The sequence below is a fragment of the Scylla paramamosain genome, chromosome 23 (assembly GCF_035594125.1).
Source record: "Scylla paramamosain isolate STU-SP2022 chromosome 23, ASM3559412v1, whole genome shotgun sequence".
Lineage (NCBI taxonomy): Eukaryota > Metazoa > Arthropoda > Malacostraca > Decapoda > Portunidae > Scylla > Scylla paramamosain.
The window spans coordinates 17209506-17235906 of record NC_087173.1 but is presented as its reverse complement, the minus strand read 5'-3'; the positions used below and the strand labels follow the sequence as shown (position 1 = coordinate 17235906).

The following is a 26401-nucleotide window of genomic DNA, read 5'->3' as shown; positions in this document are numbered from 1 at the left end:
GACCATCACTACCAGCAGAGGAAGAAGTAGGATCACCACTACCAGCAGCAGAGGAAGAAGAAGCATCACTACCACCAGCAGAGGAAGAAGAAGGACCACCACCAACAGCAGCAGAGAATAAGGACCACCAGCAGCAGCAGCAAAGAAGGACCACCACCAGCAGCAGCAGAGGAGGAAGGACCAGCAGCAGAGGAAGAAGAAGCACCACTACCACCACCACCACCAGCAGAGAAGGACCACCATCAGCAGCAGAGGAAGAAGAAGGACCACCACCACCACCACCACCAGCAGAGAAGAAGCACCACCAACAGAGGAAGAAGAATGACCACCACCACCACCAGAGAAGAAGGACCACCACCACCAGCAGAGGAAGAAGGACCACCACCACCAGCAGCAGCAGAGGAAGAAGGACCACCACCACCAGCAGCAGCAGAGGAAGAAGGACCACCACCACCACCAGCAGAGGAAAAAGGACCACCATCACTAGCAGTAGCAGAAGAAGAAGGACCACCACCACCAGCAAAGGAAGAAGAAAGACCACCACCAGCAGTACCAGAGAAGAAGGACCACCACCAGCAGAAGCAGAGGAAGAAGAAGGACCACCAGCAGCAGCAGCAGAGGAAGAAGGACCACCAACAACAGCAGAGGAAGAAGAGAGGATCACCACCACCACCAGCAGAGAAGAAGAAGGACCACCACCACCACCAGCAGAAGAAGAAGGACCACCACCTCCAGCAGAGGAAGAAGAAGCACCACCACCAACAGCAGAGGAAGTAGAAGGACCACCACCACCACCAGCAGAAGAAGAAGGACCACCACCTCCAGCATAGGAAGAAGAAGCACCACCACCAACAGCAGAGGAAGAAGGACCACCACCACCACCTCCAGCATAGGAAGAAGAAGCACCACCACCAACAGCAGAGGAAGAAGAAGGACCACCACCACCACCAGCAGAGAAGAAGAAGCACCACCATCACCACCAGCAGCAGAGGAAGAAGAAGGACCATCGCCACCAACAGCAGAGGAGAGGAAGAAGCATCACCACCACCACAACCAGCAGGGGAAGAAGAAGCACCACCATCACCAACAGCAGAGGAAGAAAAAGCACCACCACCACCAACAGCTGAGGAAGAAGAAGGACCACCACCATCACCATCACCACCAGCAGAGGAAAAAGAAGGACCACCACCACCAACAGCAGTAGAGGAAGAAGAAGGACCATCACCACCACCAGCAGCAGAGGAAGAAGAAGGACCACCAGCAGCAGAGGAAGAAAGACCAGCAGCAGCAGAGGAAAAAGTAGCACCACCACCAACAGCAGCAAAGAATGAAGAAGGACCACCACCACCACAACCAGCAGAGGAAGAAGAAGGACCACCACCACCACAACCAGCAGAGGAAGAAGAAGGACCACCACCACCACCACAACCAGCAGAGGAAGAAGAAGGACCATCACCAACACCACAATTAACAGCAGCAGAGGAAGGACCACCACCACCACCACCACCAGAGAGAGAAGAAGCCACCACCAGCAGGAACAAATGAAGTAAGACCACCACCAGCAGAGGAAGAAGAAGCACCACCACCACAACAAGAGGAAGAAGCACCACCACCACCAGCAACAGAGAAAGAAAGATCACCACCAGAGGAAGAAGAAGCACCACCACTGCCAGCAGAGAAATAAAGACCACCAGCAGAGGAAGAAGAACCAGCACCACTAGCACCAGCAGAGGAAGAAGTAGCACCACCACCCGCAGCAGCAGCACCATCACCACCACCACCACCAGAGGAAGAACCACCACCACCACCACCAGCAGAAGAAGAAGGACCACCACCACCACCACCACCACCACCAGAGGAAGAAGGATCTCTACAAACAGTAGCAACAGCAGACTGATCACCACCAGTAGCAAGCAGAGGAAGAAGGATTACTACCACAAACAACAAAAAAACAGAGGAAGAAGAAGGACCAACCACCACCACCAGCAGAGGAAGAAGAAGCAGCACCACCAAAATAAGAGGAAGAAGCAGGAGAGGAAGAAGAAGAAGGACCAGCAGCAACAGCTGGAAGAAGAGGAAGAAGAAGCACCAAAACCAGCAGCAGAAGAGGAAGAAATGCTAAAAACAGCAGCAGAGGAAGAAGAAAAAGGACCACCACCACCACCACCACCAGCAGAGGAAGAAGGACCAGCAGTAACAGCAGCAGCAGAGGAAGAAGGACCACTACCACCACCAGCAGCAACAGAGGAAGAAGAAGGACCACCACCACCACCACCACCAGCAGAGGAAGAAGAAGGACCACCACCACTATCACCATCAGAGGACCACTACCACCACCACCACCAGCAGCAGAGGAAGAAGAAGAAGAAGGACCACCACCACCAACAGCAGAGGAAAAAGAAGGACCACCACCACTATCACCATCAGAGGAAGAAGAAGGACCACCACCACTATCACCATCAGAGGAAGAAGAAGGACCACCACCACCAACAGCAGAGGAAGAAGAAGGACCACCACCACCAGCAGAGAAAGAAGAAGGACCACCACCACCAACAGCAGAGGAAGAAGAAGGACCACCACCACCAACAGCAGAGGAAGAAGAAGCACCACCACTATCACCATAAGAGGAAAAAGAAGGACCACCACCACCAGCAGAGGAAGAAGAAGGACCACCACCACCAGCAGCAGAGGAAGAAGAAGGACCACCACCACCAGCAGAAGAAGAAGAAGGACCACCATTACCAGCAGCAGAGGAAGAAGAAGCACCACCACCACCAGCAGAGGAAGAAGAAGCACCACCACCACCAGCAGAGGAAGCAGCACCACTGAACTGACCCTAACAACTTTAAGCACCACCAAACTGATGATGGATATGGTTAGTTAGGTGATCCATGTAGTTGCCAGGGTCAGGAGAAGGAGGAGGAGGAGGAAGAAGCAGCACCCCCACCAAGAAGAAGAAGAAGAAGAAGAAGAAGAAGAAGAAAAAGATGAAGAAGCACCACCACCAGCAGCAGAAGAGGAAGAAGGACCACCACCACCAGCTGGGAAAGAAGAAGGACCACTGACCACTGAGGAAGCAGCACCTGAAGAAGAAGAAACACCACCACCACCACCATCAGTATCAGAGGAAGAAGCAGCACCATTGCCACCAGATGAAGAAGGACCGCCACCACCAGCAGAGGAAGAAGAAGCACCACCACCACCACCACCAGCAGAGGAACCACCAGCGGCAGGGGAAAAAGAAGGACCACAGCCACCAACAGAGGAAGAAGGAGCACCACCACCAGCAGAGGAAGAAGAAGAAGCACCACCACTATCAGCAGCAGACAAAGAGCAGCAGCATCAGCAGAGGAAGAAGAAAGATCACCACTACAATCAACAGAGGAAGAAGAAGAAGAAAAAAAAGAAAGAAAAGCAACAACACCACCACCATAGGTAGGACTACCACCACCACCACTGGCAGGGGAAGAAGAAGAAGAAGCACTATCACCACCAGCAGAGGAAGAATCAACACCACCACCAGAAGAAGAAGAAGGAGCACTACCACTATCAAAAGAAGAAGAAGAAGCAGCACCAGAGGAAGAAGGACCACCAGCAAAGGAAGAGGAAGCAGCACCACCACCACCACCATCACAACCACAACACCCCCATCAGCAGCAGAATAATAAAAATAAGAAGGACCACCATCACCAGCAGAGGAAGAACAAGGACCACCACCAGCAACAGCAGAAGAAGAAGAACAAGGATCACCACCACCAGCAGCAGAGGAAGAAAAAGAAGGACCACCACCACCATCACTAGAGGAAGAACAAGGACCAGCAGCAGCAAAGGAAGAAGGACCACTACCAGCAGCAGCAGAGGAAGAAGGACAACCACCAGCAGCAGCAGAGGAACAAGGACCACCAGCAGCAGCAGCAGTGGAAGAAGGACCACCACCAGCAGCAGGAGAGGAAGAAGGACCACCACCTACAGCACCAGAGGAAGAAGGACCACCACCTGCAGCACCAGAGGAAGAAGGACCACCACCAGCAGTAGCAGAGTAAGAAGGACCACCACCACCATCATCATCACCAACAGAGGAAGAAGAAGGACCACCACCAGCAGCAGGAGAGGAAGAAGGACCACCACCAGCAGCAGCAGAGGAAGAAGGACCACCACCACCACCATCACCACCAGCAGAGGAAGAAGAAGGACCACCACCAGCAGCAGCAGAGGAAGGAGAAGGACCAGCAGCAGCAGCAGTAGCAGCAGCAGCAGAGGAAGAAGGACCACCACCAGCAGCAGCAGCAGCAGAAGAAGAAGAAGAAAAAGAAGAAAAGAAGGACCACCACCACCACCAGCAGAGGAAAAAAAAGGACCAGCAGCAGCAGCAGCAGTAGCAGAGGAAGAAGGACCACCAGCAGCAGCAGCATAAGAAGAAGAAGAAGAAAAAAAAGGAGAAGAAGAAGAAGAAGAAAAAAAAAAGGAGAAGAAGAAGAAGAAGAAGAAGAAGAAGGACCACCACCTCCACCACCAGCAGAAGAAAAAGAAGGACCACCACCACCAGCAGAAGAACAAGAAGCACAAGAACAAGAACAAAAACAAAAAAAGAAGCATAGGAAGAAGCAGCACCACCACCATCAGAAGAAGAAGAACCAGCAACACCACTATCAGCAGGAGGAAGAAAAACCACCACCACCACCACCAGTAGAGGAAGAAGAAGGACCACCACCACCAGCAGAGGAAGAAGGACACCATCAACAACAGCAACATCACCACCATCAGAGGAAGAAGAACAAGCACCACTACCACCAACACCACACCGCCATCAGAGGAATAAGAAGCAGCAGCAACATTACCACCACCAACACCAGCACCAGAGGAAGAAGAAAAAGGACCAACACCACCAGCAGAGGAATAAGAACTTACCCTGACACTTCAAGCACCACCAAACTGACTGACTCAACCAGGTTAAGAATAGAAGGATAGGATATGTTAGGATAAGATAGGACAGGATATGGTTTGTTAGTGGTCCATGTAGTTGCCAGGGTCAGGAGGAGGAGAAGGAAGAAGAAGCAGCAGCATCACCATGAGAGAAAGAAGCAGCAGCACAACCACCACCAGCAGAGAAAGAAGCTTAACCATCACCAGCAGAGGAAGAAGAAGCAGCACTATCACCACCATTGGAAGAAGAAGAAGAAGAAGAAGCAGCAGCATCACAATCAGAGGAGGGACCACCACAACCACCAGCTGAGGAAGAACCAGAACCACCACCATCATTAGAGGAAGAAGAAACATCACCACCAACACCACTGAAGGGAAAAGAAGATGCACCACCACCATCATCAGAGGAATCACCATCAGAGGAAGAAGCACCACCACCACCATCAGAGGAAGAAGCACCATCACCACCATCAAAAGAAGCACCACCACCATTAAAAGAAGAAGCACCACCAACATCAAAGAAGAAGCAGCACTAACACCACCATCAGAAGACGAAACAGCACCACCACCACCAGAGGAGGAAGAAGCACCACCACCACCACCACCACTACCACCACCAGCAGAAGAAGATCCACAACAACCACCAGCAGAGGAATAAGAACCACCACCACACTGAGGAAGAGGAAGAAGCAGATGAAGAAGAAGCACCACCATTGGAAGAAGAAGCAGCACCACCACCACCAGCAGAGGAAGAAGAAGGATCACCACCAGCAGCAGAGGAAGAAGGGCCACCATCACCAGCAGAGGAAGAAGGACCACCACCACCACCAGCAGAGGAAGAACAAGAACCACTACCATCAGCAGAGGAAGAAGAAAAGATGGAGAAGAAAATGAAGAAAGGAAGAAGAAAAAAGAAAAGAAGAAAAGAAGGAAAGAAGACAAAAAGAAGAAGAAAAGAAAAAGAAAAAGAAGGAAAGAAAAAGAAGAAAAGAAAAAGAAAAGAAGAAGAAGATGAAGAAGAAGAAGAAAAGTACAAGAAGAAGAAGAAGAAGAAGATATTAGTGTGGACTTGAATATTGATTGACATGATAGGTGTGGCAGGTAACTCCACACTGCTTTCACTCTTACACCACACTTCAGTACATGAAACCTTATGAGCTTGATTCAAGGTTGATACATAACCTGTAATCTCTCTTTGTACATTACCAATCACACAGACCTCAGACATTATAAGGTGATCACACAAATTAAGGAGGACCTTCCAAGTCTGCAAAAGAAACTGCAATGAGCTCAAGCACTCTGAGAATCCTTAAAAAAACAAATAAAGGACAAATCACTTGGAATTATTTGAACAGTACATTGCTGAGCACAACCAAATGTATATACTAAATGTATATGGAAATAAAAAGTTGTGTGAGTGGACAAATAACACCTCATCCCACATTCTTCAGTGAATTGGTGTGGTGCTGCCTTCACATGGCAACCAGCTCACCCATTTACTTAATTCAACAGTGAGGATGGCAACTTTTGGCTTCCAGCAAAATGAGTGAAGTTGAACAGCAAGCTGTGATAAAGATTTCTGTGATTCAAGGGAAAGCATCACAGTTGATTCATGAGTTGAGGACAGCACTAAAGGACAGTGCCCTATCCTATTCCACTGTCAAACATTGGGCTGCTTTCTTCAAGCAGGGCCAAGACTCATGCGAGGATGTCTCCCATGGTGGTGGTCCATCAACTGCAGTCACCAAGGAAACTGTGGCTATGGTGGAAAGCATGGTCATGATAATCACCAAGTCTCAGTGCAATACATTGTTTCTCAACTGGAGATCAGTAATTGATCTGTTGTTACCATCTTGCATGATCACCTCAAACTTTCCAAGGTGTCTGCCCAATGGGTCCAAAGAATGTTGATGCCTGAACAAAAGAGGAACCAGATAATGACTTCAGAAAAGAAGTTGACCCTCTTGAGAATGGATCCAGAGGGATTCATGGCCTAAATCATGACCTAAGATGAAACGTGGGTTCCTCACTTTGATCTGGAAACCAAAGCTGGATCTAAGTGATGAAAGCATCCCTCCTTTCCAACGCCATAAAGTCATCCCAGAAGATCGTGGTAAGTGTTCTGGAGCAATGAAGGGATCCTCATGGGCCTCTTGGATCACGGTCACACCACTAATGGACCATACTATGCTGATCTACTAGAGAAGCTTCAGGAGGCTCTGCTTGAGAAATGCCATGGGAAAGTGACTCAAGGTGTTTTTCTCTTGCAGGACAGTGCTCCTGTGCATGACAGCATGAGACCATGAGGAAAGTGGTGTCCTGTGGCTTCAAACTGTTGCCTCATCCCCCTAATTCTCCAGATCTGGCACCCTCTGACTTTCACCTTTTCCCATACATGAAGAAGCAGCTGTGGAGTGTCTCTTTCACTAATGACGAGGAAACCAAGGTCATGAAGGTATTGGGGGGATTCAACCCACCATTTTTCAGGGACAGATTTTCACAATTGAAGACAAGACAAAAGAAGTGCATGATGGTCACAGGCAATTACAATGAAAATTTTTTTCTTAAAAGCGAATTGAGTGAACTTTTACTCTGTTTGCTTCCGCTGGGTTAGGACAAGAACTCACTGAACGTCCCTCATAATACCTAAGTAATGATATAATGTAACTACACTAAAGGTCACTATTGCCAAGAATATAATACCAAATGTCAATATTGCCAAGAATATAATACCCAAGTAATGATGTAACTATACCAAAGTCAGTATTGTCAACAATATAATACCTAAGTACTGATATGACATAACTACATCTTCCAGAGTTAGCAAGGCTGATGTTCTGTCATGTTGCAGGTACACTACCTATGTGTCCCTACTTCTACCTGTGACCATACCAGTGCTGCTGTCCCTCAAGATGGTGGATGGCTTTTGCAGAAAGTCAAGTACACACCAAGGAAAAAGATGAGTAAATTTACATGTTGTAATCATATATATAGAGCACATACGCTTGAATTTACTGTTTCACAGTCCACTGTTATTCATTTTCTTTCTAAGGATTTCATGATCAGGGCATGACTACACATTCCACGTAAAATTAACAAGCAATTGTGCAATATGGGATTTTCAGCTTCACAGTTTACTTTTTCATATCAACTGTACATGATTCAAGCAAGAAGTTGTATAGTTTCATGTTTGATTAGGCTCCTGGAACTGGGAGAGATGCATTGTGGGGATTTGTCATTGTTTATAATCTAGTAATAAATAGGTATGGGATGTAAGCTGATCTTAGTTACCAACAGGAGAGAGAGCAGTAGATCTTATTTGTGTGTGTGTGTTACACCAAGGCAAGGTATATATAAAGACTGAAAATTTATCCTTTTCCCAGAGATTCTTTTATTCATACATTTGTTCATTACTGGCATGAAGCATTCATAATGGGTGTTCATCTCTTAACATTGTGTAGAAACACAGAACAACATCAGCAGTTGGCAATGGTTTTCAAATTACATGTTTTCTTTCTTTAGATGATTATTTCATATCCTTTCTACTGTACTATATTAAGAAGAATTACCACAGTGAAGGTATCCTTAAAGTATCATTTAAATAAAAGTATCACAAGACAATTGCAGGTCACCTTCCTAGTAAGGCTTCTGGAATATGAAAGAGGTGATCATCTTGAGAGCTGGTGCTGGCTTGTCCTCCGGCACCATGTGTCCGGCTCCTCGCACAGTCACCAGGTCCAGATTGGCAAAACGCTTCACAAAGCCTGCCACCTGCCCTCCCTGGTGCCACATCCTGCGTCCTTCCTTCACCTGTTGTGGGGACAGTAATTATAATTGTGAATTTTCCATGTAACTGAAAGCAAACATGTCTTCTGGCCAATTTTTGACACCTGTTCCTAGATCCTCAAAGGAGATGTACACAACACAAGTCAACATTTATTCTTGTATATCACTATAAAGGGAAATAATAATTACTATCTTGTGTTGTAACCAAACCCTGGCAGGAGGGTGTCAGTGTCACATAGGAGATTTAAGGACAGGGCATCTGGAGATCAGGTCAATCAGTTTCCTTAAAGCTAAGGATGTTCACAGGAACAGGCATCAGAATGGATAAAATTTTGAGAGGCTACAACCCACCATGCACAGTAATCATCAAGGGCATTGCAAAGCTTAAAGAAGCTCACCTGCAGGCCCAGGCTCTCCACAAACCACTCGTCTCCTAAGAAGTTGCAGGCCATGTCAATGTCTCCGTTGTAGATGAGTCCCCGCACTTGGCTCGTCAGGTACTGATACTGGGGCTTCATGGTGGAGTATTCACGTTTGTACTTGAAATTCACCTCATCACTGAAAGACATCCAATTTCATGTACAAGAATGAATATACATGACTAAATCTTGGGATCAATATATATTTCCTTGAATTACCACATCCTCTATCTGCTTACTTGCATAGTTCAAATTTTCCAACATCCAGGGGGATGTGGAGAGCCGTGCGCACCTCAGGGGTATTGAGGTAATTGAGCAGGTTTGTTCCGTTAGTGCAGGGAGGGTCCAGCTTCACATTCTTACTGAAAGAGAAAAGTATTCCTGCTAATGCCTGTCAAGCACACAGCCAAAGCAACAATTTACAAGACTTGTGAAGAATTGCAGCAGACCAATGAACAGTCATCCTTGGGACAATTCTTTGTATAGACTTACTTGCTCTTTGCTTTCATCATCATGGTCTTATGGAAGTGGTGTTTTCTCATAATGTTGGAGAGAAAAGCTTCATGGCGTGAAAAACTGCCAGCTGATGTGTGGGGGCAGTTATCATACAGGTTGTACATGTTCAGTCCCTCATTGTAGATGATGTCAGAGGCCTTTTCAACCTGCCAATGAAGACCTGATTAGTGTCTTTATTGCTACCTGAGTAAAAATATGGTCTAATACAATTGTAAACACTCAGCAACAACATCAGACTTCAAATCTAGGAAAGCAGCCCCACAAGAATACCCACCGCCAGGGCACACATCGGCCACTTGGAGTTGGAGAAGTTGCAGGTTTGCCTGGAAGCGCGGCCACCACTGCAGCAGTGTTCCACCAGGCGAACCCAAAGGCTGACATACAAACACTTATTACAAGCATCAGGTGGCAAATGTCTCCCAGCAATAAAACTCGTCTCTCACCAATAACCAAACAATTCAGGCAATAAAGGCACAACAGTAAAACAACACCGTCAGAAACAAAGCAAGCAAACTCATCACAACCAAACAGGAGACCACCAGTCTACTCACTCATCCCCGAAGAGGCCGTGGTAGTAACCAAAGAAAATGATGGAGTCATCATTGAGCTCATAGCTGGACAAACCATTGCCTACAGCATAGCCCTGCAGGTTGATGGGGAATGTATCCTTTCCCTTGAGGACCCTCACAGCCAAGGTGGGTACATATATACCTCCATAGGACTCTCCAGTGATAAAGAAGCTGTTGTTTCGGTACTCAGGGAACTGAAAAAAATGTGAGTAAGGATGTTAACAGTTGGATGGTGATAGCTAATGATATAATTGTACCTAACATACATAATTTGTATGAGCATTAGCTTGGGAGAATTATTAGTTTTATGATGCACCATCTATCTCACTTGTATGAAGAATGTGGTGATGAGTAATGTTTCCAAGATCCTTACCTTGTTTTGGAAGAAGTCCTGAAGAGCCAAGTAATTAGACAGGGATGTCTCATCGTCACCAGTCTCACAGTTATTATTGTCATCATAAGATAACCCAACACAAGCTGGCGCCTCAAGGAATAACACATTTGCCATCTGGAAACAAAAATTATGAACCTCCTTGAAATAATTAAGCAACACTAAGAGCATTCTGTACTAGTGGAAAATAACCATGACATTAAATGTATAAATGAACCAGAAAACTTCATCAGAACACTTGCTAGATTCAGGAGGAATAACCTACATCACGCACTATAACTCAATTTGTGATTGTCTGAAGAATAAGACACACATCCAGCAACTCAGTGGCACGGTAATGTCTGTATTGATTATGTTTGTCTGCTTCTGTTTGTAGCTTAATTGGGAGACTAAACATAATTACATCAGCTAATTAAGTTGAATTAGTTCAGTTACAAAAATTGGTTTTGCAACTGCAACTGTCGGTTTCCACAACAGTGGACTGAGACACCTGCTATAAGAGAAAGGTGTTCCCCAACACATGCTCTCACAGGTAACACCACCACTGACATCAAAGATTACAGATGATCCAAAAGTTACTCAAGGCTCTGGGAAAACAATCACTTTAATTATCTAACATCAACAACAAACTGAAAGTTCAGTGCAACTTTTAACTTGTTGTTTTGGGGAAGTATACAGAGTGTAGGTCTTTATGAGTGGGTGCTTCCTTTGTGCACCTGAGTCCACTGGATTCACTCACATTTCCTTAATGACGAGTAACAAATTGCATGATGTAATCAATTTCCTAAGTCAAACTGTATTAGTGATAATTTCTAGAAATGACATCAGTCCTAAAAAGAGCTGAAAACTTTAAATAAAGGCAAATTTTCTAAAACTATGCCCCTTCCATCTCTTCCTCTACAGACACTTATTTGTTCAAGTGTTCTGCCTCTATTAGCACCTATTTCCTTCCAGCTTTCAAGTGGTCTTCCCCTCCTATTAGGATCTTCAAATTCATCAACACTCTTTACAAGCAATGAAGACATGAGGATAAAAAAATAGTTTCCAATCCATCTTTGGACAACTTACAACATTCCAGCCATAGGGGTTCTCCTTCAGGGTCTTGCCATCAGGGTTGACCAGGTAGGGTCCCAGCTCTGCTAGCAGGCCCTCCATGGAGGAGCAGCCTGGCCCGCCATTCATCCACAGCACCACTGGGTCAGCCACAGGGTCTCGGGAAGACTCCACAAACCTGCCATGGATCAGTCACTTACTGGATTGCAATGGAGTTGCTATCAGGAAAACTAGTATTTTGTGTTTAATAACTGATTTCTTGATTGCTAAATCCAGGAAGTCAGGACAAATGCACTACCATTGTGTCTGAAGGTGTGGCCATCTGTGGGTTCATCTCTCTGGGTATTATGGTTAAAGTACTCTAAGCTTCTACCCCACATTTGCCCATTCACTTCATGAAAACTTTCTTTATTGAAAAAATTAGTGGGATTATGGAGTGGAGATGGGGAGATGGGGAAAGAAGTGCTTGAAAATGGAAATACATTCTGGAATTTTTTTTTTTTAATATATACTTCATTGCATTTATATTAACGATAGGAATTCAAGAAGTCAACTTACCAATAATGCAGATGCTTTCCAGGGGCACCAGACAAGTATCCACTGTAATGCTTGAAGGCGATGTCATGGTTCAGTCCTGGCAGGTGTCTTATCTCATCAGCCGCAGGGGCAGAGCTGGCCCCTGCCACCAGACACACCACCACTACAGCTAGCATATACATTCTTGCCTGAACAGGAAGAAAGGCACGTGAACATGCAGCATGCTATATTTTCCCTGACACATTTAGCCTCTAAAATATAGATTGTAGTTTCAAGTTTTTTGAAGTAATCCAGCAGTGCAGTTCTTCAGATTCTGCAACTGTTCCTTTACCTCCCAAGTCCAGTGTTACCATTTAGCAGTGCAGTTAGTGAAATCAGTCATTCAGTTCCTCAGCTTTACCAGCTTCTTTAATGCTATACCACAGTCCAACCACTTTACAAGTGGTGCAAATGCCTTTCCCATCATGTAACAAAGGCCAAATGGAGACTGCGTAACACGAGGCTGAAAATATATCAGCCATTTAAAAGCATCAAAGTACATGATACAAAGTACAAAATAAACGACTTTTGACACACTATGGAGTGTATTAAGCTATCATGATCCTAACTGAATTTCATTGACTATCCTTTTGACAAAAATACGGTGCCCCAATCACAAGTTCGACCACATTATCATAAGATCCAGAATGTGTAATTTGGAGCTGGAATCACAGGCTTGATCGGCCTCTTCCAGGAGTCGTCTGCGAGTTTCTATGAGTTTCTGACAGTTGTCTTTGGGGACGTTTCATCATCAATGGGCATTTTTGTTGCCCTTGGCCGAAGACCCTTTCATAAATAATAAATAACTTTATAATGTATATTACGATTGTGCTGCTTACACTTAAAATATATCATCTGCAACACTGGTAAACAACAGTGTTCGCCTCGATAAATATATAAATAAATAAATAATATATATATATATATATATATATATATATATATATATATATATATATATATATATATATATATATATATATATATATATATATATATATATATATATATATATATATATATATATATATAACTTATGCATCCTTCAGAGTTCAGAATACGTGGACTGGCAGAAGGCAGGTAAGAGAAGCGATGCTTAATACAATAATCAAAACGCACAATGAATAACTCACCCAGAGCACTGACAACTGGGCGCAGTAAGTCACACAGCAGCCGCAGCACCGCACAATTCAGTTGTTGGAGCAGAAATGGGTGACGGCAGCTGGCGGGTCTTATAAAGAACAGCTGGCCGGGTGCTGACTGGTTCTCTGGTGCACCGCCCCTTCCTGTGCCGCGACTCACCTACACGTGACCGTCAACCCGTGTCCCAATCCTTCTGCTGGAGATATTACGTACTGCTTGACTGGGCTCTCCAACCAGCCCGAGTTTCATATAATACAACTCACAGACATAACTATCTCATTGAAGGTACGAGACCTAGGGAAGAGTAATATATGTCCATTAACACAAAGGTTGTGTTGTCGCGTCACGGCTTGAAAGTTGACCATCAACTCGAACGTCTTTTTCTCAGGACGCCAGCACTCATCATATGAATTCTGTTGCTAAAGATTGAGTTGGCTGGCACCCGGATATGCTTGTCGTAACTCTTCTCTACAACAAAGAGAGTCATTGACATTACTTTGGCACGGTTACCCTGATGCTTTTTTTTTTTTTTTTTATTTATTTATTTTTTTTAATACTCACAAATTCCCAGGATGAAGGGTACTAATTAACTGAGAGCCGGCTCATAATAGTCTTACGAACTTCGCTCTCAGCTTGGGTAGATGTGTCCAACTTAATGATTTTGGGTTCAAATTTCAGTTTTTTAAGTCCCCCATAGTGTGACTTTTTTTGTGGGGATACAAAATATTCTCTCTCTCTCTCTCTCTCTCTCTCTTGATGTGTCCTCACAGTGCATGAGAGAGAGAGAGAGAGAGAGAGAGAGAGAGAGAGAGAGAGACCAATGCAAATATTGCTATGGATAACAACAAAATCGTACATCGCGTGGTAATTTGTTTGCGCTGCCGTTGTTCAGTTTTATCAGATGTGGTAAAGGTGAAAAAGCTATTATTAGCTATTGCTAATAAGTGGTCTCAGATTTAGGATGAAATCTTTGTTCATACAAAGGCCTACTGAATTCGGAAGTATGACGTCACTGCGGGAAGTGCCGGTGGCACTAGTAGGGAACAGCTCAAGCAAGGATTCTATAGTCATATACAGGGTCCCTGCCTAAAGAAAGGGAGAACCAGTACAAATAATCTGGATAATGGTGTGACTGCGACACCCAATTCCCTCTACCCATTAGGGTCCTACACAATGCTCGGCAGGGGCAGCTCTGCTCTGAGACTGAGAATCTCTATCTTAGCCGTTCTTGGGAATACTAAGATTATCCGCATGGTGTCATTCTGATAACCTCTATAGAGTGAAGCTGTACGACACTAAACTATACTAAGATAGGAGGCAGCTATATAATTAATGAGTGACATAATGGCTGAAATATAGAACATCCTATACTGGCATTCCAGTGTAATAAAACTTTTAAATGTAGAAGTGGGCTAACCTAGGTACCATGCCCTGACACACAGTGGTGTTAGGGATTATGAATGTGAGGAGTGTGAAAAGAAATTTACCAAAATGTCGTAACTCACCAGACACCCCGACATAGTGGTGTTAAGGATTATGAGTATTGAAGAGTGTGGGAAGAAATTTACCAGTCTCATCTCACCACACACACACACACACACACACACACACCCTGAGTGAGGAGTGTGGGAAGAAATTTACCCAGATGGGTAACCTCACCAGACATACCCAGACGCACAGTCCATGGTGTCCGGAATTATGAATGTTAAGTGTGGGAAGAAATTTACCCAAAAGGGTAACCTCACCAGACTCATCCTGACACACAGTGGTGTCAGGAATTATGAGTGTGAAGAGTGTGGCAAAAGATTTCCTACCATTTCTCCTCTCAACACACACCTTCAGACACACTGACTTGAGGGAGTTCAAGTGTGATGTTTGTGGCAAGTGTTTCAAGACATTGCTGAGCACGTAAGGATCAACTTTTGAGGTGGCTGTACCCTTGCTTGTGGTGGTGGTGTGGTAGTAGTAATAGTAGTAGTAGTGGCCCAGCACTTTTGTTGGCAGTACAGGTATAGTGAACCTTTGTGTATGATTATATGCAGTGTGTGTGTGTATGCACCAAATTGTCATGCGTCATGCCTGAACTCCGTGTGTGTGTACTGTAACAAGTCTCTCCACTCTCATCTGCAGCTAAGTCTTTTATCAAGGCTCCCATCAGAGAAAGTTGTGGTGAAGAGGAAAACAAGGACAATCCATTACAACTATCTGGCCAGTACAAACCTCCCTCAGTGTCATTTGAAAGACCTCTCCCCTGCTCTGACTGAAGGGGCCTTGGCCACAACACAGGCCCATATTCTCACCACTGTTTTCCAAGGCCACAGAGATGATTAGTCTGGTTCTCAAGAGTGTCCCTACTGTTATTAATAGTATAGAAATCATGGTAATCTGGCATCAGAAACACCTTTAAAAATCCAAATCACTTCATCTAGAGCTGATGAAAAGTAATGGAGGTGCAGTGCAGAAGTGTTTCAGAATAGGGTCCTAAGAGGTAACCCCACGTGAGGAATTGCAGAACCATACTGGAACTGGTTAACTCCCAACCAAATGCAGACAGGACAACATGGCAAAAGGTGTCATGGATCAAACAGAGACAGCTAGGAAGAGGAGGAACCGTCCTGAATTCTTCATGTCCTCTTTCTTTTCAATGAGTGTGGAGCAGGATGAAGATATATTTTTATATCAGCTCCAAACTTTTTTTTCACTTCTAGTCCACATTGGCAGCTGCCAGCCTCCTCGCCGCTGTGGTGTTGCATCTCTTGATATCTTCCACCGGTGTTTTCAAGCTAACTGCTCTTCTGATCTTGCAAACTCCACGCCTCCCCTCCTCCTGCAGCCTCGCTGCACAACACTTTCTTCTTCCTCTTGACCCTGTTCTGCCCACCTCCCTAATGCAAGAGTAAGGCAGTACTCTCAGTCTTTCATCCCTTTCTCTGGTACACTCCTGAACTCCCTGCATGCTTCTGTATTTCCTCCTTCCTATGACTTGAACTCTTGCAAGGGAGAAGCTTCAAGACAGTTCTCCATCAACATTTGATTATTCTGACTTCACTCTGGGGCCTGACACTCATGTGGGCCTTTTTCTTTTAAATTTTTATTGACTGCAGCCAGTCACCCTCTTATATTAGAAAAATAAAATAAAATAATAAGCTCCAGGATCAGCAAGGCTCTCTCTCTCTCTCTGGCATGCACACCTTGGGTCTCTGCCCACCCCACTGCCTCATACAACCTGTTGACTGATATATTTGGGTATATATATATATATATATATATATATATATATATATATATATATATATATATATATATATATATATATATATATATATATATATATATATATATATATATATATATAAAGGGTTAGACTGTCATGGCACCATTTCCCTTTACATCAGTCTAACCCTTTATATATATATATATATATATATATATATATATATATATATATATATATATATATATATATATATATATATATATATATATATAATATATAAAGGGTTAGAATGATGTAAAGTGAAACGGCACCATGTTTTCATGGTTTTCTCAGTTATTTGGTGTAGGGACTCCCATGCCAGGAAAATATAAGAAAAATAAGGTAAATAAACAATATACCACATTTTTATTTACATTTCAATCCTCAGACAGACAGAGGTGACATGCAGTACGGAACCTTGTGGATGAGAGTGGAGGGACTAGTTACAATACATACACAGAGCTCAAGCATGACATGACAATTCAGTGCATACACATACACACCACAGATAATTATACACAAAGGTTCACCATACAGACATTTATTGAGTCACACCTGTACTGCCAACAAAACAAGTGCTGGGCCATTGTACTACTACCACACCACCACAGCAGGCAAGGGTACAGCCACCTCAAAAGTGGATCCTCACATGCTTGGCAATGTCAGACTTTGTCTTGAAACACTTGCCACAAACATCACATTTGAACTTCCTTAAGCCAGTGTGTCTGAAGGCATGTGTGTCGAGAGCACTAATAGTAAAAAATCTTTTCCCACACTCTTCACACTCATAATTCCTGACACCACTGTGTGTTAGGGTATGTTTGGTAAGGTTACCCTTTTGGATAAATTTCTTCCCACATTCTTTACACTCATAATTCCTGACACCAGTGTGTGTCAGGGTGTGTGTGGTAAAGGAAGACTTTGTGGTAAATTTTTTCCCACACTCTTCACACTCATGATTCTTGATACCACTGTGTGTCAGGGTGTGTTTGGTGAGGTTACCCTTTTGGGTAAATTTCTTCCCACACTCTTCACACTCATAATTCCTGACGCCACTGTGTGTCAGGATATGCGTGGTGAGGTTACCCATTTGGGTAAATTTCTTTCCACACTCTTCACACTCATAATTCCTGACACCACTGTGTGTCAGGGTGTGCGTGGTGAAGGAAGACTTTGTGGTAAATTTCTTCCCACACTCTTCACACTCATGATTCCTGACACCACTGTGTGTCAGGATGTGTCTAGTGAGGGAAAACTTTGTGGTAAATTTCATCCCACACTCTTCACACTCATAATCCCTAACATCACTGTGTGTCAGGATGTGTCTGGTAAGGTGAGACTTTATGGTAAATCTTTTCCCACACTCCTTACACTCATAATTCCTAACACCACTGTGTGTCAGGGTGTTTCGGGTGTGTCTGGTGAGGTGAGACTTTTTGGTAAATTTTTTCCCACACTCCTCACACACATAATCCCTAACACTGCTGTGTGTCAGGGCATGGTACCTGAGCTCACTTCTAAATTTAAAAGTTTTATCACACAGCTGACACACAAATTTGGCTTCTCTGTGGCCAGAGCTGCCTGCCTCCTGGTGATTCCTGTCACCATGCCTGTGCCTCTCCACACCTGAGGCAGACTGCTGCTGCTGCTGCTGCTGCTGGCCACTCATGCTGCTGACCAGCCTCACAGTCTCCACTGCAGCAATGCTCCTGGCAGCACACGCCACAGCCTGTCCTGCACGGACCCTCAGGGAAGCTGGTCAGTGTGGTGGGTGCCAAGCAGGTTGGCAGCCTGGACTCTGGCCTGATCTGTGGAGCAGGGAGGGATGAGGATTATGAGGGGGCTGAGTGGAAGGCAGTGGAGTCACACAATGAAAAACATCCACACACCAAACCATCATCCTTTATGTAAAACAGTGTTTGGAAAGGTTGTATGGGTTGTAGATAGGTTGTAAAGGGGTTGTAGAGGAGATGTAGTAAGTTAAGGAGTGTTTGGAAAGGTTGTAGGGAGGTTGTACTTGATTAGGGAGTGTTTGGAAATGCTATAGAGGTTGTAGGGAGGTTGTAGAGGGGTTATAGTAAGTTAAGCAGTTTGTATAGATTATAGAGGTTGCAGGAAAGTTGTGGAGGGGTTCAAGTAGGTTAGGGAGTGTTTGGAAAGGTTGTAGAGGGGTTGCAGTAGGTTAGGGAGTGTTTGGAAAGGCTGTAGAGGTTGTACAGGGGTTGTAGTAGTTTAGGGAGTGTTTGGAAAGGCTACAGAGGTAGGGAGGTTGTAGAGGGGTTGTAGTAGGTTAGTTAGTGTTTGGAAAGATCAGAGAGGCAATGTTGAAAGTCTTCAGCCTCTCTCTCTCTTCCCCCTCTCCATCTCAATCTTTCATCCTTTTCACTGGTAAACTCATGAACTCCCTGCCTGCTTTTCTCACCCCTGTTCTGTCCACCTCCCTAATGCAAGAATTAACCAGTATTCTCAATCTCATCCCTATTCTTGTCCACCTCTCTAATGCGTGAATTAACCAATATTCTCAATCTCTCACCCCAATTCTTGTCCACCTCCCTAATGCAAGAGTAGTTAACCAGTATTCTTAATCTCTCACCCCTATTCTGTCCACCTCTGTAATGCAAAAGTTTACATGTATTCTCAATCTCTCATACATATTCTGTACAACAACAACAACAACAACAACAACAACAAACATACATACAATACAAACATATATTCTAAAAATGAGATAGAAAGCCATTACACATCACACAGGAGGTGCTGAGGGGGAAGAGAGAGAGGCTGAAGACAGTCAGCGGACAGGAGTGGACACCTGCCAAACGATAATAACTCCCAGTGAGGTCTCAAACACTGGAACTCATCATTAGCCCAGATGTGACCTCACTGAACATTTCCCTTTGTGTCTCACAACATAAGGGGGCAGTCAAAGCCTGCCCTGTAAAGACAACTCCCTTCCTTCACACAAAATTACATGCATGTAATTACGCACACACCCTTTACTCAAAATGCTAAATCGCTTTTAGCTCTCTTTGGGGCCTGGCACCTCAGTGGGCCTTTTTTATAAATAAATAAATAAATAAATAAATAAATAAATATATATATATATATATATATATATATATATATATATATATATATATATATATATATATATATATATATATATATATATATATATGTTGCCCTTGGCTGGTGCCCCTCCTACTTAAAAAAAAAAAAAAAAATGCTTTTGATTCCACCCTGTTTAGAGGAGCAGTGTGAGTGGATGAATGGAACCACCACATGTGAAGCAAGATCTGGAGAGCAGTCAGTGCGAAGGCAGCAGCAGGAGAAAGCCAGGGAGGCTTGAAGACACACAAAACCTGAATGGAAGCACCATCAGTGGTGTTCACAGAGAGTTTCACCAAGACGACAGTAAGGGCAGCATTGATGGACCTGAGGTGTGTGTGGTGACCCCTTGCCACACCCCTTGCCACATGCTGTATTATGTAACAAGAGGGAAGAAAAGAAAATGAAATAAGGATCAAGAAAGAAGAGAACAAGAAATAAGAAGAAAGAAGAGAACAAGAAATAAGAAGAAAGAAGAAACAGAGAAGACAGAGGAAACAGGAGAAAACAAGCTGGTCACCACACTGGAAGGGAAATTCATACTGGATATCAGGAACGAGGGAAGACAGGAGAGGAAACCTGAACAACAAACACAAAAGCAGGACACACGCCGGACACACTAAAAGGAGGGTGGCCACGTACCCCCAGGGTGAGGGTTGTCTGGGACAGAGGGGACTGATGGAGATCATATAGAACCCAAGACAGAGGAAGCCATCAGGAAGGGAAAGTCAACCAGGAAGCCATCAGGAAGGTAATGTTGGCCAGGAAGCCATCAGGAAGGGAAGGTTGGCCAGGAAGCCATCAGGAAGGGAAGGTTGGCTGGGAAGCCATCAGGAAGGGAAGGTTGGCTGGGAAGTGATCAGGAAGGGAAGATTGGCTGGGAAGCCATCAGGAAGGGAAGGTTGGCTGGGAAGTGATCAGGAAGGGAAGGTTGGCTGGGAAGCCATCAGGAAGGGAAGGTTGGCTGGGAAGTGATCAGGAAGGGAAGGTTGGCTGGGAAGCCATCAGGAAGGGAAGGTTGGCTGGGAAGCCATCAGGAAGGGAAGGTTGGCCAGGAAGCCATCAGGAAGGGAAGGTTAATTGATTTTCTGGTTTTCCAACCACTTCTGTAACACACATCACTTGACTTAATGCTCCCCACCCTAGGGCTGCGTTTACACCATGCGAATTTATCTAATTCAATTCATGAGGAATCAACATGGTCTTGAGCTTGATGCTACAAGTGGCTTGGGATTACTCCTAAACCAGGCTTTTATAACAGCAACTTCTGTAGGGAAACAGAAAAAAATAAAACAGCAAACAAAAACAGGCATCATCTTTCACACCACTAATCCGTACATCTAGCACTCCACATGTTCTCAATCATCCTTTCATTTGTCTCCCCACACAGTCCCAGCAGCAACACCATCCATTCCCTTCCTGTCTTCTCCACTCTGACATTCCCAATTCCTTCAGCACCACTTGCACCATCTCATCCCTGTCTCTGGCATACTTCACACACTCCAGCACCACATGTTCCACAGTCTCATCCTCTCTCATGTCACACATCTGCTGGTCCTTATACATAAAAACCCCTAAAAGACTTTTAAATTTACTCTCAACTAAAAGTAAATGCTAAAAATGTATACAAGAAACCATAAAAGTTTTTTTAAGTCCCTATTACCTAGGAACAAAAGTAAAATCTAAACTCAGTACATGTGCCGTGTTTAGCGTTTAAGAAAGAACCTAACCATCATGTTTTTGCAATTGAATGTCAAAACAATACATAAAATTATTTAATGTTAATTTATATTTCACTTTTCAATAAAAAGAACTGGACTACTGACATATTTTATGAGTTAAATTATGTACAAGAGGTGAGTTCAGACTTGAACCTGCCCCGGGGATGTCAACACAACAATGGTGGTAGCAGCTTGGCCAAGCTAAGGAAAGAGAGACAGCCCATTCAGGATAATTGGATGACATACTAGTCTCTGCTTAGTGCACATCAAAATTCTGCTTATCCCTGCAAGCAGCTGTGGGGATGGTTGAGTTTGACTGAATGCAGTTAACTTTATTAAATTCCACTCCCTACAAGCAGCTGTGAGATGACTTGGTTAAGTTGGTGGAATTCAGAAGGATTTGTTAAATTGTACTTACCTTCAGCAAGGAACTGTGGAATGTCTGGGTGAGGTAAGTTACATTCCAGTTACTTGGAGAGTGAGGTGATGGGTTAAATTAGTTTGACACACGCACGCACGCACGCGCGTACACACACACACACACACACACACACACACACACACACACACACACACACACACACACACACACACACACACACACAATTTAAAATAGATCTCAGTGTCATGAGCTACAATTTCATTATACAGTTAGCTTTATTTCATGGCTTATTTACATATTCTGCCTCCTAATCTCTGGATGCAGTGATTCTTATGTGTGCCATCAATAACACTAACGACAGTGGGGAATCTTGCAGCTTATATAGCGTGTTTGTCTCCTCATAATATCCATGAGAGAGAGAGAGAGAGAGAGAGAGAGAGAGAAATCTGAGGATGCCATGTAGTGCGTGAGCCTGAAGGGTTTTGGATGATGGCTGTATTGTACCGAAGTTTTGGCCTTTATATAATCTTACTCCTTACAGTGGAACTCCCTAGTGCATTCCTCACAAGTTCTATCACATATAGAATGTCACCAAGGGCAGGCAGAACTCTCAATCAGCTGAACGTCACTATACTATCATAGGACGCCTCTCTTTTGCCAAAAATTGAGATGTTGGGCTGTCATCCTGCCACCTAAAAGTAATTTTAGGCATTTAGGAGTACCCCTCACAACTCCCAGCTGCTAAAAGTCTTTTAGGTCTTAAAAGTGACTATGTACTACTTTTAAGGAACTTTAAGCAGTAAAAGTAAAACTGGTCACAAAAAGTACTTTTAGCCTGTTAAAAGTGTTTTATGTATACAGGCCCTGGCACACTTTGCTGTGGGACTCAGACCATCTGTAACTCCTTGTATTTACATTCATGATTTGTCTTGATTTGCTACACTACTTTCAATGTAACCATCCACACCAAGAGAATCCAGTCAATTCAAATCATACCGATTCATGGCAATTCAGAGTCAATGATTCACACAGGCATATTTTTTTTGTCAGTCATGGCCGTTCTGCCAAGGAGTGAGCATCATGTTTTCGGATGACCTGATCAGTATGGTATCTTGAGACATCTTACACGTGATCCTTGTGATCCTGTGCACTGAGAACGGGATGCACTAAACTCCACAAGCATTTTAAATTGTTCTGTGTTCATTTTTAAAGAAATAAGAAAAATTTTCTGGATTGTTTGCTAAATCTGGGAATAAGTGTTCAAAACTCCAAAATCCAGGTCTCATTGTATCAAATCCCTGCACTCACACTCGTTTGACGACTATGACTACACCACCTCAGCCACAGTAACACTGCTATTCCAGTGAGAGCATCTACATCCACTCTCATCAAGGGCAGCTTGTTGATTCTGACGTTTTGACTCAGTGGGAACAGTGCTGACTCAACATGATTCAAGTGAAATGATTCCTTATGAATTGAACTGATTCAATTTGCTTGGTGCAAACGCAGCCTTAAACCTGATTTCCCACTGGTCCCCCAGGATCAATGGGGATGAAGGGTACAGGCATGACTTGAAAGGCATAACTCTGAAACTGGACATTTGAGACAGAAAAGAGGTAGAGAATCGATCATTTCACTACATACATCATCACAAAACATAAGGCATCTCAGAATATTGTTGGTTGAGTGAAACTGAAACTTAACATAAATTTCTTCCCACACTTTTCACACTCAATTTTTAACACCACTGTGTGTCAGGCTGAGGTCAGACATCACCCTCATAATTAGAGTGGTTTGGAGTGGTTCTGTACTTTCTTGGCTATGAGGGTGTGTTTAGTGTTCAAAATTCCCCAACCACATTATCACTACCTTGCAGACCACCCCAGACAACCAGACACAACCCCAAGTCCCCACTCAGACAACCATCAAACCCTCACACACCACCCCAGACCGTCTATGTACCACCCCCGTCCCACAAAGAACCCAGTACACCATTCACAAACCTCAGACCCATCCTAGACCATCCTTACACCACTCCAGCCCCACACAGACCCCAATAAACCATCCACAGACCTGAGACCCACCCCAACTCCCTCCAACACCACCCACAGACCACCCCAGCTCTACATAGACCCCATCAGACCATCCACAGACCCCAGACCATCCATGTACCATCCCAGCCTCACATAGACCTAAATACACCATCCACAGACCCGAGACCTGTTCCAGACCATACATGTACCAGCCCAGCCCCTTCCAATACCACCCACAGACCATCTCAGCCCCACATAGACCCTAATAGGCCATCCACAGACTCTAAATCTGCCCCAGACCATCCATGTATCATCCCAATCCAGCACAGACCTCAATACACCATCCACTGACTCCAGACCCACTCCAGACCATTTATGTACTATCCTGGCCACACATAGACCCCAAAAGACCATCCAGACCTCAGATCTGCCCTATGTACCACCTCAGCCCCACACAGATCCCAACAAACCATCCACAGCCCTCAAACCATCTATGTACCATCCCAGCCTCACACAGACCCCAACAGACCATCCGCAGACCCTAGACCCGCCCCAGATCATTCATGTCCACCGCATCCGTAAAAAGCAAAAAAAAAAAATCAAGATAACAGGTGTTCCCTAGCATTTACTGGTCCTATCTCTCCACACCTGTTCGAGATGACAGGTGTCTCCTAACATTTACTGGTCCTAACTCTCCACACCTGCTTTTTAGTACTAATTACAGTTGTGTGGGGGTCTGTCTAGGCCTCCCACGTACCTGTGTAGGCCTAAATTCACGACTGGTCTTGGTCTTGATGAAGTAGGGCTGCGATGATCCTATAGGGATCGTATGAGCCCTGACAGAAACCTATGAGGGTGTCAGTGGCGTGGCAGCAGTCCTGTCTTGAGGAAAGCACAGATGAGGTGAATGATGGAGGATCGTTTGGAGGGGACGACGCCTGCTGCCGCGAGTAGGGTGGACAAGTAAAAGGTGGTGACGCCTAGAGGTTGGAGATATGATATGGTGGATGGCTGCAACGCCCTTCCAGATAAGTGATAACGCCAGGACACACACACACACACACACACACACACACACCGGCAAAAAGAAAACGGATGGATAGACTGAGACAAACTGAGATTATAGACTGAGACAAACTGAGATTTTGCTGTATTTTCGTGGTTTTCTCAGTTATTTAGTGGTGTACCATCACGATGATCAGAAATAAGGATAAAATGATGATTTAATTATAAACAATAATTTCAATCACATTTTAAGCTTGAAGGACTAATGAAAAGAAAAGGGTTAGACTGTGGGTATTGTTTCCATGGCTTTATTTGTTATTTAGTGGTATACAGATCCTGACGCTAGGTACAATTAAGGATAGAAAGATGATTATATGCAATATCTACTCACATTTTAAGCTTGAAACAACACACACACACACACACACACACACATATATATATATATATATATATATATATATATATATATATATATATATATATATATATATATATATATATATATATATATATTTACAACAAGGGGGTGATTATAGCACTGTGCCGCCGAGTAGTGAAGGCATCGCTGGAACTGAGTAGGAGTGAAATGGTAGTGGAGCCAGGACCGTAAGTGGAAGTTCCTTTCACCCTCAGCGACCTTCGAAGTGATGAAGGTGAACCCCACAGGCAGTGCCTCAAAGGGGTCCCTTAGAGCCCTTTGCCCTTTGAGCCTTAAGCCCTTTGATAAAATTGGACAATTACTCTGATGGGAGTAGGAATGCAAAGCAGGGTATCTGTACCAGTTGTCAGCAGCTGGGATACCAAACTGCACTGCAAAGGCAGGTTTCTTTTTTTTTACTATCTTCAACTGTGGTCACCAGTCAGGTTCTGCCCCCTTATAGAATCTATTTCATCAATGTACCATGGCACGAGTCAGGATTAGGCACCCTGATCCAGGAGGGAAAACCAAGATAAAACTACTACAAACCCTCTCTGAGCACTTAATATACGCCATCAAGATCACTGGGGCCAAAGACCCATTCATCGTACTCAATAGGTCAGATGAGGAGGTCAATTAAATATTTCAGCCAACATGCCAAGTCTGCTCTGCCCAAATCAGAAATTTTAGAAAGATCAGAAGTCAGGCATTCTGTGGCTTCTCTGTGTGAAATGTTTACTTTCTGAAGGGTTGGATGTCTATGAAAAGACGTGGAAAAGTGCAGGGTGGTATCATCAGTGTAGGAGTGGATAGGACAAGAAGTTTGGTTTAGAAGGTCATTGATGAATAATAAGAAGAGAGTGGGTGACAGGACAGAACCCTGAATTACACCACTGTTAATAGATTTAGGAGAACAGTGACCGTCTACCACGGCAGCAATAGAACGGTCAGAAAGGAAACTTGAGATGAAGTTACAGAGAGAAGGATAGAAGCTGTAGGAGAGTAGTTTGGAAATCAAAGCTTTGTGCCAGACTCTATCAAAAGCTTTTGATATGTCCAAGGCAATAGCAAAAATTTCACCAAAATCTCTAAAAGAGGA

General features: G+C 44.2%; 2 protein-coding genes and 1 long non-coding RNA gene across 6 annotated transcripts; 2 read left to right on the top strand and 1 right to left on the bottom strand.

The window, feature by feature from the left end:
- The first annotated feature begins 238 nt into the window (after window positions 1-238).
- On the top strand, window positions 239-4217 carry LOC135112305 (basic proline-rich protein-like). Its single transcript, XM_064026628.1, has 2 exons — window positions 239-773; window positions 861-4217. The coding sequence occupies exons 1-2, from the start codon at window positions 322-324 to the stop codon at window positions 1543-1545; spliced, it is 1137 nt and encodes a 378-aa protein (XP_063882698.1). The 5' UTR covers window positions 239-321; the 3' UTR covers window positions 1546-4217.
- A 409-nt stretch (window positions 4218-4626) lies between these two features.
- LOC135112306 (uncharacterized) lies at window positions 4627-8141 on the top strand. Of its 2 annotated transcripts, none has more exons than XR_010274264.1 (3): window positions 4627-7036; window positions 7194-7378; window positions 7775-8141. It is a non-coding gene; the product is annotated as an uncharacterized LOC135112306 (long non-coding RNA). The 2 variants fall into 2 exon arrangements; XR_010274263.1 differs by having other exon boundaries at window positions 7194-7573.
- Window positions 8142-8290: 149 nt separating this feature from the next.
- On the bottom strand, window positions 8291-24935 carry LOC135112304 (lysosomal protective protein-like). 3 transcript variants are annotated; one of them, XM_064026626.1, is made up of 12 exons: window positions 24634-24935; window positions 18259-18440; window positions 13367-13572; window positions 12216-12382; window positions 11673-11835; window positions 10587-10721; window positions 10196-10407; window positions 9919-10018; window positions 9621-9790; window positions 9368-9490; window positions 9108-9267; window positions 8291-8733 (listed from the first exon to the last, which is right to left on the bottom strand). In XM_064026626.1, the coding sequence occupies exons 4-12, from the start codon at window positions 12374-12376 to the stop codon at window positions 8560-8562; spliced, it is 1398 nt and encodes a 465-aa protein (XP_063882696.1). In that variant the 5' UTR covers window positions 12377-12382; window positions 13367-13572; window positions 18259-18440; window positions 24634-24935; the 3' UTR covers window positions 8291-8559. The 3 variants fall into 3 exon arrangements, with proteins under 3 accessions (XP_063882696.1, XP_063882695.1, XP_063882697.1); XM_064026625.1 differs by having other exon boundaries at window positions 13367-13569; window positions 24634-24921; XM_064026627.1 differs by lacking the exons at window positions 18259-18440; window positions 24634-24935 and adding an exon at window positions 12526-12696 and having other exon boundaries at window positions 13367-13541.
- Window positions 24936-26401: the final 1466 nt, after the last annotated feature.